This window comes from Papaver somniferum, chromosome 7 (assembly GCF_003573695.1).
Source record: "Papaver somniferum cultivar HN1 chromosome 7, ASM357369v1, whole genome shotgun sequence".
NCBI classification, from domain to species: Eukaryota; Viridiplantae; Streptophyta; class Magnoliopsida; order Ranunculales; family Papaveraceae; genus Papaver; species Papaver somniferum.
In genome coordinates, this window is record NC_039364.1 from 44639556 (window position 1) to 44658475 (window position 18920).

At 36.1% G+C, this 18920-nt stretch overlaps 2 protein-coding genes across 3 annotated transcripts; one reads left to right on the top strand and one right to left on the bottom strand.

Annotated features, from left to right (window-relative positions):
- The first annotated feature begins 2490 nt into the window (after positions 1-2490).
- LOC113297146 (ubiquitin carboxyl-terminal hydrolase 3-like) lies at positions 2491-6679 on the top strand. Of its 2 annotated transcripts, XM_026545558.1 has the most exons (9): positions 2496-2710; positions 3649-3780; positions 3951-3992; positions 4487-4592; positions 5155-5213; positions 5323-5397; positions 5773-5830; positions 5957-6033; positions 6244-6679. In XM_026545558.1, exons 1-9 carry the CDS (start codon positions 2615-2617, stop codon positions 6331-6333), a joined length of 735 nt encoding a protein of 244 aa, XP_026401343.1. In that variant the 5' UTR covers positions 2496-2614; the 3' UTR covers positions 6334-6679. The 2 variants fall into 2 exon arrangements, with proteins under 2 accessions (XP_026401344.1, XP_026401343.1); XM_026545559.1 differs by lacking the exon at positions 5773-5830 and having other exon boundaries at positions 2491-2710; positions 6244-6677.
- A 514-nt stretch (positions 6680-7193) lies between these two features.
- On the bottom strand, positions 7194-8167 carry LOC113292619 (oleosin 1-like). The gene has a single exon (XM_026541500.1). It carries the CDS (start codon positions 8106-8108, stop codon positions 7596-7598), a length of 513 nt encoding a protein of 170 aa, XP_026397285.1. The 5' UTR covers positions 8109-8167; the 3' UTR covers positions 7194-7595.
- Positions 8168-18920: the final 10753 nt, after the last annotated feature.

Below are 18920 nucleotides of genomic sequence, written 5' to 3' on the forward strand. Positions count from 1 at the left end.
AGCTTAATTCTGAGAGTATTCAGAACTGGACTAGGTCCCGGGGTTTTTATGCATTTGCGATTTGTAACAAAATCTTGTTATGTCTTTCACTTTGTTTACCACATTATAATTGTTATTATAATTAAGTAAAATACACACGTACGTTAACTCCGTAATGCTTGATATTGATCCTATAAAGTTTAGGTTATTACCGAACCTATTGTCAAGTACACACTTTGTTGCCGTATTGTCTCGATCTTGTATCCATAGTCAATCACACAAGTGATCTTGTTGTTGTATTGTCTCGATCTCGTATCCATAGACGATCACACAAAGTGTGAACCGAATCTGTTATATTATCTCGACTCTATCAATAGACGATCGCATTCGATAGAGGACTTATAGGTAGATAATTAAAATATTGTGGTGTATTTGGGTACTCTCGTCTTTTCAAAGTGGATTGGGTATCCACCCGTCAATCGCGTATTGGGTCAGGTGAAACCGCCGATTTTTGTAGGGGAGCATTTGACTCATAATTTGTGGATTCGACCCGGACCAACCGTATCTTTGCGGGTGGGTGCCAGGAACGTTCGCTAATTGGTTGTATACGAATGAAATTTTGAAATCCAACGAATTACGGATTGGGCGTGGGTGCAACCTTGAAAATCCGTTGGACATCCAATACCTGTTAGACGGAGTTCGAGGAGACATAGGAAGTAGTTTTCAGATATGTGTTTATTATACCTTAGCATATTGGCATGTTTTGACTTCAAGAATGATAAACACAAATTAATTGTTTTAATTATGTCCATGTGCGATGTTTTGCCTTGAGAAACTTTCACGGGGAGGTCCTATTAGGATGATACCTTGTGCTTGTAACAAAATAGTAACACAGTGTTGTAATGTTTAAGCATATATTTTTTGATTCTCCATTCTGAAATAACCTAGGTGTTCCTGCTTTTACATGTATGGATTGATGAGTCATTTTTGTTGATTTTATTTCTCTAATATAAATTTTAATTCTAAAATAAATCCATCGGATTATCCGCGTCCAATCCTTCCATCCATGTATCCATTGGATGATAGATTGGATGTGGATGCCAAATTGAAATCCATACTGAATTGGATTGGATTGGATTCAGATGAGGTGAAAACCTGCACATACTCGCCTATTCTTATCCATGAGTTTGGGTGTTTTGCTCACCTTTGGACTAGAAATAGCTGTCTAAGAGTCCAAATAGCCTAAGGAAGGAAACTTATTTTGAGGCATACTAGATTTTTTTGAGGCATACTAGATAATGTCAAAATAGGGTCACTAAATAAAAAACAACATCACCTCTCATCCACCATTTTTGATAATGACATAACTACCCTTATATAATTATTGTAAATGATTATGATTAAAATTGATTAATTATGAATTTTAAGGATTGATTAAACATTAAATTATTAGTGGTGAATTAATAGAAAAATCAAATTTATGTGAGAGAGTTGGGATTTTTGAGAGGAAGAAGAAGAAGTGAAGAAAAAAAGCTTGGGGTTTTGACTTTTGAGATTTTAGTGATTAGGAGTGACCAAAATGTGTGATTCAAATCAGAGGTAAACTTCTATCGAGGTTTAATTTCCTTTTATAAGTTGAATCTGCCAAAAAATTGAATTTTTAAAACCCAGATCTGCTGACCAGATGAACAGTTCGGCTGATAACTTTTGAGCCGAACCTAGGTATAATTTCAAAAAAACAGAGGTTCGGCTCAAAAGTTATCAGCCGAACTTCACTCAGAAACTGAATCATCCACTAGGTTCGGCTTGAAAAATTGAGGTTCGACTGGAAAATTGAGGTTCGGCTGAAAATATTGTAAAGTCGCATTAGCCGAATATAGTGTTTCTCTAAATCATACACTAAGTTCGGCTCAAAATTGATACTGCAAGATCAGCCGAACTGATCTTCTGAAAACCCTAATTTCATCTTTGAAATCATATTCTACCGATCAAACAAAATAAAATCAATCAAAAACAAGATGGGTTTGTTACGCATACATTCTAAAATACATCTAAGAGCAATTGAGATTTGGATTTTGCATTCCAACATCGCTCACTTCGATTCGTGTTTCCTTTGTTTGATTAATTTCTTTATTGAATTGGAGTCCTAGATGTTTAAGTTTAAATTTTATTTTGATTTTTAATTTTAGGTTTTTGAGGATAAGGGAACTATGACAAATTGAAATTATTTAGAGATATATAGGTAATTACACTACCTTTAGACATCCCTTATAAACCCACCCTAAATAATATAATGGATGAGTATGCCTCAAAAAAAAATGAGTATGCCTCAAAATAGGTTTCTAAGGAAGTTCACGTCCAAGTAAGCTATTAACACCTTCTCGGCCACGCCCAAATGCTCTCTAGACTCACCGCACCGGAACGGAAGGTTATAAGCCCATGTACTTCATTATCCTGTCGTTCTCCAAGAACTGACAGTAAAAGAGGGATGCCCCAACTTAGCCAGGTTTAAAAGCTTTTTTTGATCACGTCGGTCACGTCGTCCACTTTTTTTTCTTCTAAGAGTGAGAAAGAAATCCCTAAAACCAGAGAGAGTTTAGAGAGCAACTGAAAAATCCCGAACAAAACTAAATCCATGGAATCGACTGCCACTCCAACAACAGCACTTGATGAAAGACCTAATTCCAAAAAGTGGCTTCCTCTTGAAGCTAATCCTGATATTATGAACCAGGTATTTCACCGATTTTTAATGCTGATGTTACTTCTTTTCATGTTTATGATATTTTCCTGTGATTATTTGGTTGTATTAGGGTTTATATTGGAGCCTTACTTGACGTTTAGACTTTCATTTAGTCGTAGTTTACTCGTTTATACCTTAAATAAGAATATCAGAATATTGTTTATTGAATTTGCGGATTGTGTAAAGTGGTTGGACTCGATGTTGCGTGTAATCTCGAACTGGATCTGTGCATGTTTGTGTGTTTTTGTTTCAACGGTTTAGGCAATAAACTTTTGAGTTCAGTATGTAGGAAAATGTTTTGAATTGGATTCAAAACTAGTTTCTGATAGAATGCTTGCTTAAGCGGGATGCGGAATGTTTATATCCGTGTTAGTTGATTTCATTTAAATGGTAAAGAGGGGCGTAATGTTTTCCTTCAATTCTGGGAGTTAGAGGATTCCGGAGCTCTTTGAACACTTGCAGATTTGTTGCCGACTTTCTACGACTTTCTTTCTGGAATAATTAATTGAAAGTAAAGAAGTTTCAAATGTGGTGGATGTTTTCGTGCTGCCCTTACTCGTGCAGAGTGGGCATGGTTTTGTGAATGATTTTAGTCGAGACTGGGTGCATTTACACTGGTTCACAAATACAGGACCTGCCTGACAGAGCGAAGGTCATTAGGTCACTGTTACCCTTTTTATCTAGTGGACTCTCTGGAACAAAAGAAACTGTAGGGTTTGTTTTACAGTATTAGAATATATCTCCAACATGAGTTTAGACAACTTTAGAAGCATAGCTTTTCAGGACCTCCTTAGGAATTGGGCTGCTGTTGTTAATAGGCAATAGCTCCTGTATTTGTAAAAGGTAGTTTTTTGTGTTTTTTTGGTTGTCTCTCTTGCCTTGGTTAGTTTTCTTTCTTTTGTTCATGTTGTTTGTTTTTTACTCTGCAGTTCCTCTGGGGCCTTGGACTTCCAATAGATGAAGCAGAGTGCTATGACGTGTATGGTTTAGATGAAGAACTCTTGGAAATGGTTCCAAAGCCTGTAATTGCTGTTTTGTGTCTTTATCCTCTCACCGCTGAGGTCAGTCTCCTTCCTTCTCCTACTGAGTTTGTTAAGATCATATATGTTGTTTCTTTGGATTTCTATGGTCACTGCTGTCACGGTGACACTTCATTTTCACCTTAGCCAACAATCTTTTTCTTATGTTCAACACGTGTATGAAGCATTGAATGGGATGTTACTTGTTTCAGACTGAAGCAGAAAGAAAGTTGGAGAAAGAGAGTTCGAAGAAGGTAAGTATAGTGTTTAATACTTTAATTTGATTTTAGCATCTTCCCACTTATGACAAAGTCGGTTACTTGCATGTGTGTGTCAATTTTCAGATTTCGGATAATCTCTATTAGGCCTTGGTTTCCATTTTTCAAACTGTAGTCCTTCCATATAGTTGAAAATTAGTCTTCATGACATTGGAAGTACTCAAGGTTGAATGATGTTGCAAGTAACATATTTTGTATAGATATGAAGTTGTTTTGAGGTTTTAATACACTTGGATTTTGGACTCCCACGTTTCTTGGCGGAGTCCTTGTTGCCTGTTGAACCTTGTTTCTGATAACCCCAAGCAACTGGCAGAAGCCAGATGAAATTTGTTAGTATTGTATTATTGTTATATTTATATTTGATTCTGGAAGCATGTCTATGTGATTAGGGTTTATAAATTCGAAAAATTTATCTTTTATTTTTGCATTTAAATAGGTATTAATAGTCCCATTTGATCCGTGTCTTGTAGGAAACAAGTGGTAATGTTTATTTTCTTAGGCAAACTGTTGGAAATGCTTGTGGAACGATTGGGCTTCTTCATGCAGTCGGGAATCTAACGTCAGAAATCAAGCTCAGTAAGTATTATTTCTTTTAGTAATTTATCGACGATATGGTTACATCTGATGGTTTTGGACACGTTAAGGCAACAATCTAAAGGCAACTTACAGTTCCTGTGCACAGAAAAATATTTTTCCCTTGGTTACTAGCCAACCATGTGCCTTCATTTTCCATCTATAGTTTGTACTTCAAATTTTCGTTGTGATGTGTTATACAGTATGAAGAAGGTACATACTAGAACAATAAATCAGGTGCAATGCTGGAATTGCAGAGCCAACATTTTCCTTAGCAAGTTCATGCTATCATGTACATTTGAATCGGTGCAAGGGCTTCGGGCCGTCGGCACATGTTAAAACATCAAAAAGGAAAAACAACTGATTATTTGTATTTGTTACTTAGTCAGGTAGAACATGCATTGTTATGAGCTATATATCTCATAAGGTCTATTTCATTAATCCTTCATTTACCTGAGACAATTTAAACATATATTCCATTTGTAAAGAAAAACAAGGAATTTCATTAGTAGCTCAGGAGATTTCTAATGTCAAAGTAATTGTTGTGGGCTCATCTTATTTGCAGCTGAGGGATCTTACTTGGACAGATTTTATAAATCAACAGCAAACATGAATCCGTTGGAGGTTCTTTCTTTACTTGAACTCCCTCAGTTACATTAGTAAATACCTGGATGATCTTCCATTATTCAACTTATTACCACTAAATTATTCTATATATTTTTGTGGTATGTAGCGTGCTGAGTTTCTTGAGAAAGACACTGAGATGGAGGTTGCACATTCAATAGCGGCCACTGCTGGTGATACGGAGGTAAGTCCTAGTTCTACATTTTTTATGGATATGATTATGTGAATTAGAATTAAGATAGTTTGTGTTTAGATGTCCGTGCAGGAGGTATTTAGGTAACAGAAGCATCAGGGGCAAATGAAGCTGTAGGAAAATTGTTATTTCTACAAGTTACGGTGTTTTTTTATTAGAGTATATAAGTGTCTCAAAATGATGGTTGAATTCAATACATTTTGAGCTGCGCCCATCAAAAGGAGTTGAGCTCGAACCTTCTTAAATTTTAGGCTGTTGTCATTAAATTTAATGCTAGAACACTTTTGGGTTTCCTTGACCACAATTATACTTTACTTAGTCACCATATTCTTAGTGTGCGCACAATGAAAATGTTTGTTTCAACAGGCTCCTAACATTAACACACAATTGGACCTGCACTTCATATGCTTTGCGTGTGTAGATGGTATGGACTTATTTTTGTGCAACTTCCTTTTTGTTCTGTGTTCAATTTATTAAGATATTGCCCTCCCACTGGGTCAGTGTTTCAGAGGAATTAAACACTGCAAAATTACAAAATGTCTCTCTGTAGGAGAACTGTACGAGCTTGATGGACGAAAATCGCAGCCAATATCTCATGGTGCTACTTCACCTGGCACCTTGCTTCAGGTCGTTACTTACCCACTGCTCTGGTCTAAATTTTCTTTTCCGTGTACATCAGTCACGAGTCTTGCAATCTTTGTGAAAATTTTGTATCCCTTTAAACTGGAATTCAAATCATGGAATGCTCAGTAGGGAAAGTATGTGTTCGATCTTTCCATCTTATAATAGCTATAACTTAGGTCTGTGGTCTTACTATGCTCTATTCTTGTTATGCAGGGTGCTGCAAAAGTCATCAAAGCAATGATTGAGCATAACCCAAATTCAATAAACTTCAACGTCATTGCCCTATCAAGGAAAGCCGAGTGACAAAACTTCAACGTCATTGGCGTATCAAGGAAAGCGGAGCTAGGATATGCTACTTGGTTAATTGCCCTATCAAGGAAAGCTGAGTGAGGATCTGCTACTTTTGTTACAATCTAGGTTTCTAGGATCTGCTACTTTTCTACTTTTGATTTTGTTGAGTAAACCATAAAAAATTTCATCTTTCTGTTACTGGACGGAGAATCCCTTGTAGTTTGTTTGGCTGCCTAGTTTTTAACAAAGAAGCTAATGCCTTTGTACTTCCTCTGATTTAAGTTGATGCGTATGCTTCATGGAGATGCGTTGATGCCTTTTTGCTTCCTCTGCATTTTAAACGGAGTTGTGATTTAGATGTGTGTTGTTCCCTTTTTGCTTCCTTCCTCTGCACTTTAAACGGAGTTGTGATTTAGATGTGTGTTGTTCCCTTTTTGCTTCCTTCCTCTGCACTTTAGACGGAGGTGTTTTGGAAGATGTCTCTGCAATCTTTAGTGGGTCGACTTTGGGTGAGGCACGCCCACTGTGGTTTGGCTCTGCACTATGTTCAGGCGGCCACCATCAGTAGTTCTTTAAGATGTGTATACAGTAGTTCTTTAAGATGATTCCGCCTATATGAGTTAAAACCCGGTAGTTCAAACTTCTGTATAATTAGTGCAGGCAAATAGAAGTTTTGTTTAATTCCTACTAGAATTTTCTGTCATTTTTTTGTTGTTCAGTTTCCTTGATAATCCAGTATGCTTTCTGATCAATGGCTTCCCCAAGCCTGTTCAGCTAGAGCTATCTAGCAAGGCCTAGCACTCACTCGCGCGCGGTGTCTGTATCCAGTAACTTTCAATACAAAAAAGAAAAGTAATGTATAACAAAGCGAACATAACCACAACATTTACTCTTAAGAAGACGCTGAACAAACAAACACTCAAACAGACACCAAAACAGCATGCTTCAAAAAGAAAAAAAAAAAAAAAAAAAAAAAAGACACCAAAACAAAGACACTGACAGACGCTACACATAAAACACAACAACACAGCTGTAACAGTTACATACACATAATTAAAAACCCCTAGAAATCTAAGAAAGACTCTACTGCATGCAGCTCCAGCCTCCGAATCATCATCAGCACCACTTACCACCCATGCATACATCGATAATCATCAAGTCCACCATCACAAATCTTGAAGGTCAGCAAGATAGTGATGGCGCACTCGAAAAATCATTAATATGCACGCATGTACTTTATTCTTTTTCTTAATTAAGATCCACTTCATAACAGTTCAAGGTCGATCCTGATGACCAGGTCGATCCCCACCGCGTTGCTCAGCACCGCCAACAGCACTACCAATTTGCTGTTGACCAAATTCTTTCATATCTCTAGCCTTGCTGGCTAACTTCTGTCTAGCAGAGTCCAACTGATCAGCACCAGGTGGATGTTTACCAGTAACATACCTATACATCCAAGAAGCAACCCAAGCAGCAGCAACTCCAAAACCACCAGATGTTACAAAACCAGCTAATATCATAAAAATGGTTATTGCTGCTGGTACTATCACTGGACTAAATATTACCAAAACTGGTGTTGCCACTGTCAATCCAATGACAGTTCCAGCTAATGTCAATCCTGATAATATCAAGAATGATCCTCCTGCTGTCACTGCTGTTGCTGCCTTCACTACTTGGTAAGATCGTGGCTGTTGCTGGTGAAGTTGTCCGACTTGTTGACCGTGTTGCTGGCCGAAGTGTGGAAATTGTGGGCCGTGTGGCTGCATATGCTGTGGACGATCAGCCATTGCTGATAAATGCTTAAAAAGTTATAAAGAAATTAGGGTTTGATTCTTGTTCTCCTAGAGAGAGTGGAACAGAAATGATGTGACTGAAGGTGGTGATAGAGGAGGGATTATATAAAATAGAAACGGTTGACACGTTTGGGAAGGGAGTGGCGCGTGTGAGGTCTGCATGAAACGAAATGGTTTTGTTACGTGACAAGTGGTTTATTTTGTCGCATTTAGAAAGTGAGGAAGAGATAAGAAGGTATATAGTTGGCGATACTAACAAAGGTGGTGAAAAGAAACAGAAGATGGTATCTCTGAACTAGCCGTTGGTTCGCACTCTGCTGGGCTCTCCATGTGTATCTTTTGCTTCTATAGGTGCGTGACCGCGTGTTCATGTGAGTTTAAATCATCATTTTAAAAACGGCAGCTTTAGTTGTTACAATGTGCCACCTGGCTTTGATGAGTACTATTCTTGGGGCCACCATTTTCGTTGCAGTTTTTTTTTTTTTAACATTGCAACTCATTTTTCAGCAGGTTTGTGGATTTTTTTTCTCTATTCGAAACATGATATTTATTAATTAATCAACTAAAGAGTCGTTATATTAGGTTCTGAGATACCCACATAGTTATCAATTACAATTAATCTGAATACAAGAAATTTTCAGCATAGAGGAGCACATAGTGATTGGGGTAGCCGTTGGAAATGGTAAGGTAGATACGGTGTAAGTTGTCGAGGATTCGTAGACCTTTGATGAATGTTTCCGCAAGAAAAGTTGTACTTTTGATGAACATAACAATATCCAGAAGAACAACGTTGGTGGTGGTTTTTTATGCAATTGATCCGAAGTACTAGTCAGGAATTTGAATCCAGTTGTTGGGGTGTGAAGCCCGAACATTACCTTTATATCTCCTTGTTTTCCTGCTTGAGCCATGGTCTCTTTTGACTCAAGTCTTGAGTTGAGAACTTGAAATAACAAACTTACAGAAAGGAAATACTAAAAGAAAATTACAGGACAAAAGCGTTTACAAACTCTAACTTAAACAGACCAACACGCTAAAGAAAATTAACACTGGCTAATCTACCTAAAATAAAGCGTTTAATGAATAAAATTACACAAGTTGAGATGTCCACATGCCCATGAAGAATGTTGTAATTTACCAATTCAAAAGCGCTGGACTTAGGCCAAGCACTATGGTACCCTATTTCCCTTCCCTATACCCTATTTGTAGAGAAGGGATATGGGTCACAAGGCAACCTCACTATGGTCTGCTTTTATCCCTTCTCTACACTGCACAGAAACTCAGTTTTCATGTAAATAGTGTCAAACAGATATTGAGTCTCCGTTTGAGTCAACTCGTTGACTTGACCAAAATGAAAACTGAGTATCTGTTTCAGGGGCATAAGTATCCAGTAAACGCACGAAACATCTATTTCCTCTTCTTCATTCTTTTTTTCCTCTCTCAAAACCCTCTCAAACACTTTCATCCCCCTTTTGATTTTCATGGTGGTTCCTTGCTATTTGTTGGTTGAAATTCAAAGGGTTTGATCATTACTCTAAGGTGAACCAATTCCATTCTTCAATTTCGAATTCCATCCACAAAATCACCAAAGGTGAGTACTTCTAAGTTTAGGGTTTAAAGTTAATTTAATTTGATTTTGATGAAATTGTTGATATTTTAGGTTGATTTTGATGTCTCCTTAGGTATGTTGTATGACATAGATGTTTCTAAGAAACCTTGAAACATTGTATTGTGATGGATAATGTGAATATGATTGATTGTTGATTGAACCAATATGTTCTATGAAATAGATGTTGTTTAAGAAACCTTGAAACATTGTATTGTGATGGATAATGTGATTAAGATTGATTGTTGCTTGAAGCAATATGTTGTAGATGTTGTTAAAAAACCTTGAAAGATTATTTTGTGATAATTTTGTGATTAAAGTTGATCGAACCAATATGTTGTTCTTTCAATGTTGATTAACCAATGTGTTGGAATGTAATTTTATGTATATGTGTGTTGTAGAATTAGATGTATTCCGAAAATTTACAACGTGTTATGGAAAATACAATTCCGGTTTCATCAAGAGACCGTAGTGACCATACAATAAAACGCCCCATGAGACAAGCTAGGATTAAACCAAGGAGATATCGAGGTAGTATAAGCAATGTTGATCAATTATATGGCGCAGTTTGAAAATTTCCACACGCTAGACAATAAGTGGATAACCGTGGGTTTGGATCCGTTTTCAAAATACGTTTTCCAAAACTACAAGTTTCGTGCCTAACTAGTGGTATATTCGAAAGGTGGTGGCATACCACCAGTATATTTCACTTACCTAGTTTTGAAATAGGGTTTACCCCATTAGACTTCACACAACTTACTAGAATTCCTATTGGCCAAGGAGAACCCATATTATTGCAGAAAATCAGTGTTGAAGAATTACATGAACTTGCACCCACAACCATAGATTGTTTGCTCCAATATATTGGCGCGACAATGACAACAAGAAAAATGAGTAAAAGACAAGAATCAAGAGTAACAGGATTAAGAGAAGTTAGACCCGAAGACAAAGTCGGGTTGAGAAAAGAACTTGTGAGTAGAAGCCAAGGGATCAAGACTAGTTTGATTAAAATGTTTCTTGACCATAGAGTCGTCCAAGACAACGATATTGAATTTCAGCAATAAATAAAAGGTGGTTTTGATGTAGTTTTTCGGGAATGTGCTTTTCCTAAACAAGAACGATGTTGTTGAGAGTAAATGGCTACCGATATCGAGGGATTTGAATGTGCTATGTTCTTATGATTGGGGTTCGGGGATTTGTGGTCGTATTTTATGGGGCTTGAGTAAGGGAGTTCCCAGCGCCACGACTTAGAAGTAGTTCTTTTCATATATATTAATGGTAAGATATGATACCCAATTGTAAATTTACTTTCTTTACTTGTTTATTATTTTTGAAAGTATAATGTCGTTAGTCGCTAACAATATCTAATGATTTTGCAGCCTTGGTTTTGGTCATATTTCCGATGTTTATTTCCCAATCTAAAACCGGAGAATGAGGTAGATCTAGATTCATGGCCGACAGGTAGGTTATACGGTGAAGCCCAAAGAGTAAGAGGCGCACAACATGATACCGGTTCCCATTCACTAGCAGTTGTGCATAGCCAAATAGACAACTTCTCGTTCAATCAAGTAGTATGGATGTCGTTGGAGGAGAGTGAATGGAAAAATAATACCGAGGTGCTACATGTAAACAAATCTCTGAAACACGTAGGGTTTTTTATGATCCGTTTGGGCACAACGCCTTGTACCTGGGGGAACAATGTCTCAAACTAGTTCTTAGAATCACAGTAGATTCAACGGTAAACGTCACCACCAACAACTTGTACACTGACATTGCACGTAATTCCTTGCATAATGTGGAAGTACAAGATTTTGAGTATAAGTTGTGGTGGAGTCTTCGGTTAGTTGGGAAGTACTCAGGTCTAATTGAACATGAAGGAAACAGAAATGTGTATGGTATGCAAGATGCAAAGCTTGTGAACGTCAGCTAGCACCGCGTATGCAATCCACATATATAAAAGAGTTAGTGTCAGTCGACCGTCATCTCTTCCCATATGCACCAACAATTCTGCAAGCTCGAATATGCGGCCCGGATTTTCAGGCGGTAATGATACCTATTGGAAGGGAGTATTTGGATCAGTTTCCTAAACCCAATTATAATCTCAATCAGGGTACACCTATGAGTATCACATGTCCTATAATAATTTTATTTTATGTTAGAGCATAGCTCGGTTGAACTCACCAAGCGTTGGTATGTCAAGTTTGGTTGTCATATTTTAGTATCAAAACTCATCTAGAGTCGCTTGATTGAATACTAGAGTCAACTTCGTTTAGGTTAGATTAGAAAGTCTGGGAATGTTGAGACGTACAAGTATTAATCCGAAAACCAGAAGAATGAGAAGAAGTAACGACTACAACGACGACATCATCCTTCCACTTGAGGTTAGTAATATTGACTTGATCTTGTATCCATTCCTAACGTATCTTTCAAGTCGTGCTATATTGAAAACATAACATGGAAAGCTGTATATATTGTATATAATACTCTAGTGGTGAGACTTGGTCATAATAGTATGATCAAAGTATCAAGTAAACATATTACGAAGTATAAACACTTATCTTTTGGAACTTCATAAATACGACATTGACATAATATATTGTATATAGTTATTTGATTATGTGTGCATTATATAGGTGTGATTTCATCCTAGAAAACTACGTATATTTACATTAGTTTAAGGAAGTAGATGTAAGAACTTGTTTTCATAATCGAAACGGAAATCATGATTGGTATTGTTATTCATTGAATATCTTTTGGATGACCAATGAAAGATGACTATGGTAGAACATATCTTAACTTTGTTGAGACTTGAGGTATAACGGGTCATAACCTATGACATATAGCTTGGTGGAATCGGTCACAAGTAACTTTGGAATTCAAGGTGTGACCGATCAAAAGCTATATTGGAATGCAAGTTGTAACTGGTCACAAGTTACTTTGGGAACCAAGGTATAACCGGTCACAAGATGAATTGGAAAGTTGGTTGTAATCGGTCACAGGCTACCTTTGGGAAGCAAGGTGTAACCGGTCACAAGATACTTCGAGAAGCAAGGTGTAACCTGTCACAAGCTACTTTGTGGAGCAAGGTATAACCGATTACAACCTATATTGGGAATCATGTTATAACCTGTCACAACATGTTTTGGAGTGATGGTTTAATCGGTTCCATGTACAAAACCAATATCCATGGTTCACATATTTATTCATGGTGTATGTGAATTAGGGTTTTGGGTTTGTGAAGATGATAAGCTTCCAGATGTCGACATATTTGAACATGTACATAACTCTTGTCATTTATTGTTCAAAGATATTCCTTGATGCTCAAGATGATCCTGATCCAAAATATTGAAAGCATTTAATTATGATGTTCACCATATATGTTTTAATTACCAGCAATTAAAGCATATCCTCTAGAAAATATTATTAGTTAATGTGCTAGACTAATAATAGACGTTTTTCCATGAAAGTTTTCGAAAATATTGGCTAACATTAATTGGAAATACGAAAACCGAATTTAGGTACTTTAATGCATATCTTGAGAATAGTTTTGGTTTTGGAATTTCCTTATTGTCCGGACAACCTTGGTCTATAAATACTTGAGTTTGCATTTCTTGCAAACTATTTCAAGAGCAAGGAAAACCTCATTTCTTGTTGTTTCTGGTGGAGTAGTCTATCCGGAGAGGAAAGTACCCTAATTAGGTGAAATCTCTTACAACTGCTCGTTTAAAGACTTTTGTGGGATCAATAATCTCTACGAGTACCGTTGGTGGGAAACTATATAATTGCAGTGTTATTAGTTTTCGATTATTGATTTAATTGACTAACGGTTGTTGAAACTTTGATTGCACCTAGTCTGTTTATTCTTGAGAACCTTCTCTTCTGATATAAGGTTCACTCAAACTAGATCAAAGTATTGACGAGATCTTTAGAACCATTTTCGAATCTAAATACATCTTGTGATAATCCATTGTTAACAGACTTCGTTCTGTGCGTGATTGATCACAAGACGATTCAAGTGTTGTTGTGCAGGTTATTGAAGGAAATAAAAGATTTGAAGACGAAGAAGAATTCTTATTATTTTTCGTATCTTTTGGATTTAATGCACTAACCTTGATCGGATGGGATCCAACTAGAATCGGTTTATCTTTTATAGACTTAATTGATTAGTTGCGTGAGATCGGCATCACTTTATAGTTTATCTTTGAGATCTATATTGATTGATTGCAAATATATAGTTTGATTATTTCGGTAATAAAAAGATAGATTGATCTAACCATACAAAGGAGTTTATTAGATTAAACAGAAGAGCCTTTGTCAACAACTCACATATCTTCTAGCAAGATTGATTAGAGTAGTTACCAAACAGATTCTTCCTTTGTTGTTTGGAATACGATCCAAAGGACTTGCTATTCACGTGCGTGACTCTAGAAGTTGAAGGCACAGGGATACTGACGAAACTAAGTAGCTATGGGTAGTCTGCTTAGTCTCAATTGTACGAAGTTGGTATCGGATTGTGTATAACGGCTTAATTCTGAGAGTATTTAAAACTGGACAAGGTCCCGGGGGTTTTCTGCATTTGCGGTTTCCTCGTTAACAAAATCTTGTGTTGTGTTATTTACTTTACTTCTGCATTATAATTTTTTTATATTATAATAAAGTAAATACACTTGTGTGTTAATCCTAATCACTTGATATTGATCCTATAGTAAATTGGTTTCGGACCGTAACTATTATCAAGTGAATATCAAGTTGTCCTATTGTCTCGACTTTGTACATAGACGATCACACTTGGTATCAGACTTATAAGTTGATATAAAAACATTATGGTGTATTTGGGCACCCTCGTCTTTTCAATTGGTATAAGAGCAGGCAAACACGAAAAGTTATATCAATTTGTGTTTGGTGCGATCCAACCTATAAGATTTGAATCGGGATGGTTACAGTTGAACCTGTAAATGATTCAGTTAACGAAAAACAAGATGAAGAAAACATCTGTGAAGAATCAATACCTAACAAAGTCATCTCATGTGAATCTACTGAAAAATTTGATCAGTGTAATAATAAAGATTCTGATGACTGGCAAACTTATCTTGAAAAACAACTTGATGAAATTGGTGATTCATAAATTGATCAAGATGTAGAAGAAGATATTTCTGTATTCTCTTCTCTATTAGGTGTTGTATCTACAAACAGATGTTGTTGGTTTTCTTGCCCCTCTTTGCAGAGAAAATAGGAAACTGAGAAAAGTTTTCTCTGGTTTTCATTATGGATATCAAAATGTTTGATATCTTCTTAATGACTGCAAAGAAAGCCTGAGCTCAAAATCTCTTGATTATGAGAATCTTTGTAGAAAACATTATTTGTTGAATAAGAAACTTGTTGAGACTGAAGCAAGGATTAATTCTCAACAATTAATGTTTGAATAAAAAGAAAAGTCTTTCTTTCCAAAGAAAATCTTCTTAAGGTCGACCTTGTCAATGCTATTGACAAAGTTAACTGTCTGGAAGAGGAAATCACAAAGTTAAAAAGGCTCAATGATAATGCAAACAATTTATCTTCTTTGTTGGAAACAACTGAAGTCTTCGTGATATGCGTGGTTTGGGCTATGAAGGAATCGATGCTCTCACAAACAAAAAAGAAATAAAATTTGTAAAGGCTGCAAGTTCTTATGCACTAGAGGATCCACCTAAACCTACTGAAGTTCATGATCTACCATAGTGTTCAAGTGAGATTCTAGAAGAGAACATTTGTGTAAGTAATCATGTTGAATCTCCAAAGATTCAGAATCAGCATGCACAAAAGACTGGAACATCCCACAAAGGTAATCTTAAAACTTACATTCCTTTTAACCGGCATTGTTACTACTGTGAAAATAAAGGTCATATGAAAAGGAGTTGCAAAATTCGCAAGATGCAGGATGCTCTATCCTTTGTTTCAAAAGAATTGGGTAAATTTACTTCTAACAAAAACTCAGATCATCATAGTTCTATTTTGAGATAAAATAATTATTTATTATTTTTATAGTTCACATTCCAGTCCTACAAAGGCTAACCCTAAAAGAAGCAATGATAAAGGGGGTAATACCTTTGTCAATAGAAATACAAGATCTGATTTTTCAACTTGGAAAAAAGAAATGGTACAAGATATGGAACAATATCTTCATCCTAAATCCACCTACAAATGGATGCCCAAGTCCGAAGTAAAAACCACAAAAGAATCGTTGAAAGAAAACTCTAAGATAAATAATCAAGTGTTGATCTTAGATAAGGACGATTATGAACATCTAATTATTAGACTGAAAAAGGATCTAAAGATATCTAGTAACATCGATACAAGCATCTCTTTCAACAATCTGCTACATAGTGGGAGAACAAAAAGAAAGTCTTTCAGGAATCTCTGATTGCTCAAATCTTATTGTCATGCCGTTTTTTAAAAAAAAAATTGGCACATATTCATAAGTTCAGTTTTGATTATTTTAGGGAACTTTCTTTATTTGTATTTTCTATACATAATATTTATTTACTTTCGAAATTTAAAAGTTTCCTTCTTGAAGCTTTTGAAAGAAACTATTTACATGAATAGTTTCGGTCTTGTTCTTCTTCATACAATATCAAGAATACCATAAGAAGATCCTTTGGTATTCATAAGTTCAGTTTTGATTGTTTTAGGGAACTTTCTTTATTTGTATTTTCTATACATAATATTTATTTACTTTCGAAATTTAAAGGTTTCCTTCTTGAACCTTTTGAAAGAAACTATTTACATGAATAGTTTCGGTCTTGTTCTTCTTCATACAATATCAAAAATACCATAAGAAGATCCTTTGGTACACAAAAAGATATTACACAATGTCCTCTCTTTATGAAGAGGAGCGTGAGGAAGATTTAACAGAGGAAATTTTGGATGTAATTAACTCCTACAGATTTATGCCACTTTCGAAAGAACTTCGTACTATTCCTTTCGTAAAGAAGGGAAAAGAAAGTAGTGATGTTGTCTGTGAATATTATCTCGGAAAGATTGAGAAAATTCTCGAGTCAAGCGCCACATATATTGAAAAAGGGAAACTCGAACTGTGCTCTGAATATTACCTTTTTCCCATTAAGACAACTCTCTCAAAAATAATTGCTTCTAGTATGTTCGAAAGAACAATGGAACTCATTAGGAGAAGGGATCTACTCAAAGATGAAATTGTTGATGCTAAGCATGGAATCTATGGCTATGAGCACCATATTTCCAATCACCAGTGGCCAGTAAAACAAGAAGGAGATGATGCCTATTATAGAAGGATGTATGATTATTGTAAAAGAAATCTGACAGAATCCGAGAACTTACTAAAGGAAATCTCAGAAAAAGGCATGTAAAGCAAAAATAAGATTAAGTTCTTATTTAAAATTAGGCTATTCAACTTGTTGATTTATTTTGATATTTTGTATAAGCTCTATTTGAATAAAACTATCAATATTTATTATGAACGAATAAAATTATTATTTTTGTTTCATGTGATAGTTCCGATTGCGTAGCCTGTGTATGAATGTTTATATTTATGCTATGTACTTTCGGATTTATGAGATATTTGATTTCGGTTTTTATTGACCTTAATATTCGATCTCATATGGTGAATGCCCTTATTTTGGTGTTGTCAAAATAAAAAATTAAACTTATTTTGGTGTTTACAGGAGATGTGGTGCCAAGCACTTCAGGATGAGCGACATCAAAATAAGGCTCTACAACAATTCTATTTCAACTATACAAAGGAATTGGAATCCAAACTCCGTTACGGTACTGATTTCCCTCATAGGTATGTCAAAGAGTATCGACCATTATATACATGTGAGTCATCTACCCCCGAAAACTCTCGTGAATCAGGACAGTCGTCGGATTCTTTTGTACCAAACAGTCAAGAAGATGTCGGCTACCATCCTTATAATGCGTCTGAACAACCTAATGAAAGTAGAACAACGTATGAAGATCATGTTATGATCAATCGAGAGATCCATGGTTTTCGCAGTTGCCGGAACCGTACAATCGAAATGTTTGAACAGATAGTTTTTCGAATTTCGTAATGACTTGTTTTAATCATAACGACTAGTTTTTTATTTTATATATAACAGATAATATTTTTGTTTTATATTGAAAAAGCGGGGGTCTAACAACACCACCCAATATTTCGCTTAGCAATCTGTATGGACTAACTCCGAAATACTTTGCTAGAGAATCAACTAGATAGTCAGACTCAATCTAGATAAAAGTATCTCAAGGAGTTAATACCTCTCTCTTGATTTGATTTTTACTCAAGCTAAAAACAATAGCGAGTCTTTATCAAATACAAGGAATACTTGGACGGTACCAAAGACCAATGTCCAAGGATCAATCAATATTAGTCAACAACCAAATGTTGGATTTCCAATTGATGATCACGAACGCACAACCTGTATTATTTCAATTATATAAAATATAATGCGGAAAAGAAATAACACAGACGCCAGAAATTTTGTTAACGAGGAAACCGCAAATGCAGAAAAACCAGGGACCTAGTCCAGATTGAATACACACTGTATTAAGCCGGTACAGACACTAGCCTACTGCAAACTAACTTCAGACTGGACTATAGTTGAACCCCAATCAGTCTCCCACTGATCCAAGGTACAGTTGTACTCCTACGCCTCTGATCCCAGCAGGATACTACGCACTTGATTCCCTTACCTGATCTCACCCACAACCGAGAGTTGCTGCAAACCAAAATCACAGACTTGATAATAAACAGATCTGTCTCACACAGAAAAGTCTATCAAAGGATAAATCTGTCTCCCACAGATAAACCCTAGGTTTTGTTCTGTCTTAAGCTATAAAATCAAGGTGAATAGGAACCAATTGATAATCCGGTCTTATAATCCCGAAGAACAACCTAGATTAATCAATCACCTCACTACAATCCTTCATGACTACATAGGCGGTTTGTCGAGGAATCACAAACAATGAGACGAAGATGTTTGTGACTTCTTTATCTTTCCTATCGGAGAACTCTCACGATCTCAAGACAATCAATAGATTGTACTCGCACGATAGAAGATGCAAGATCAGATCACACAACTACGATGAAGTAGTATCGGTCTGGCTTCACAATCCCAATGAATTCTTTAAGTCGTTAACCTGATTTTAGAGAAGAAAATCAAAGGTTAATGGAGATCGACTCTAGCGGGCGC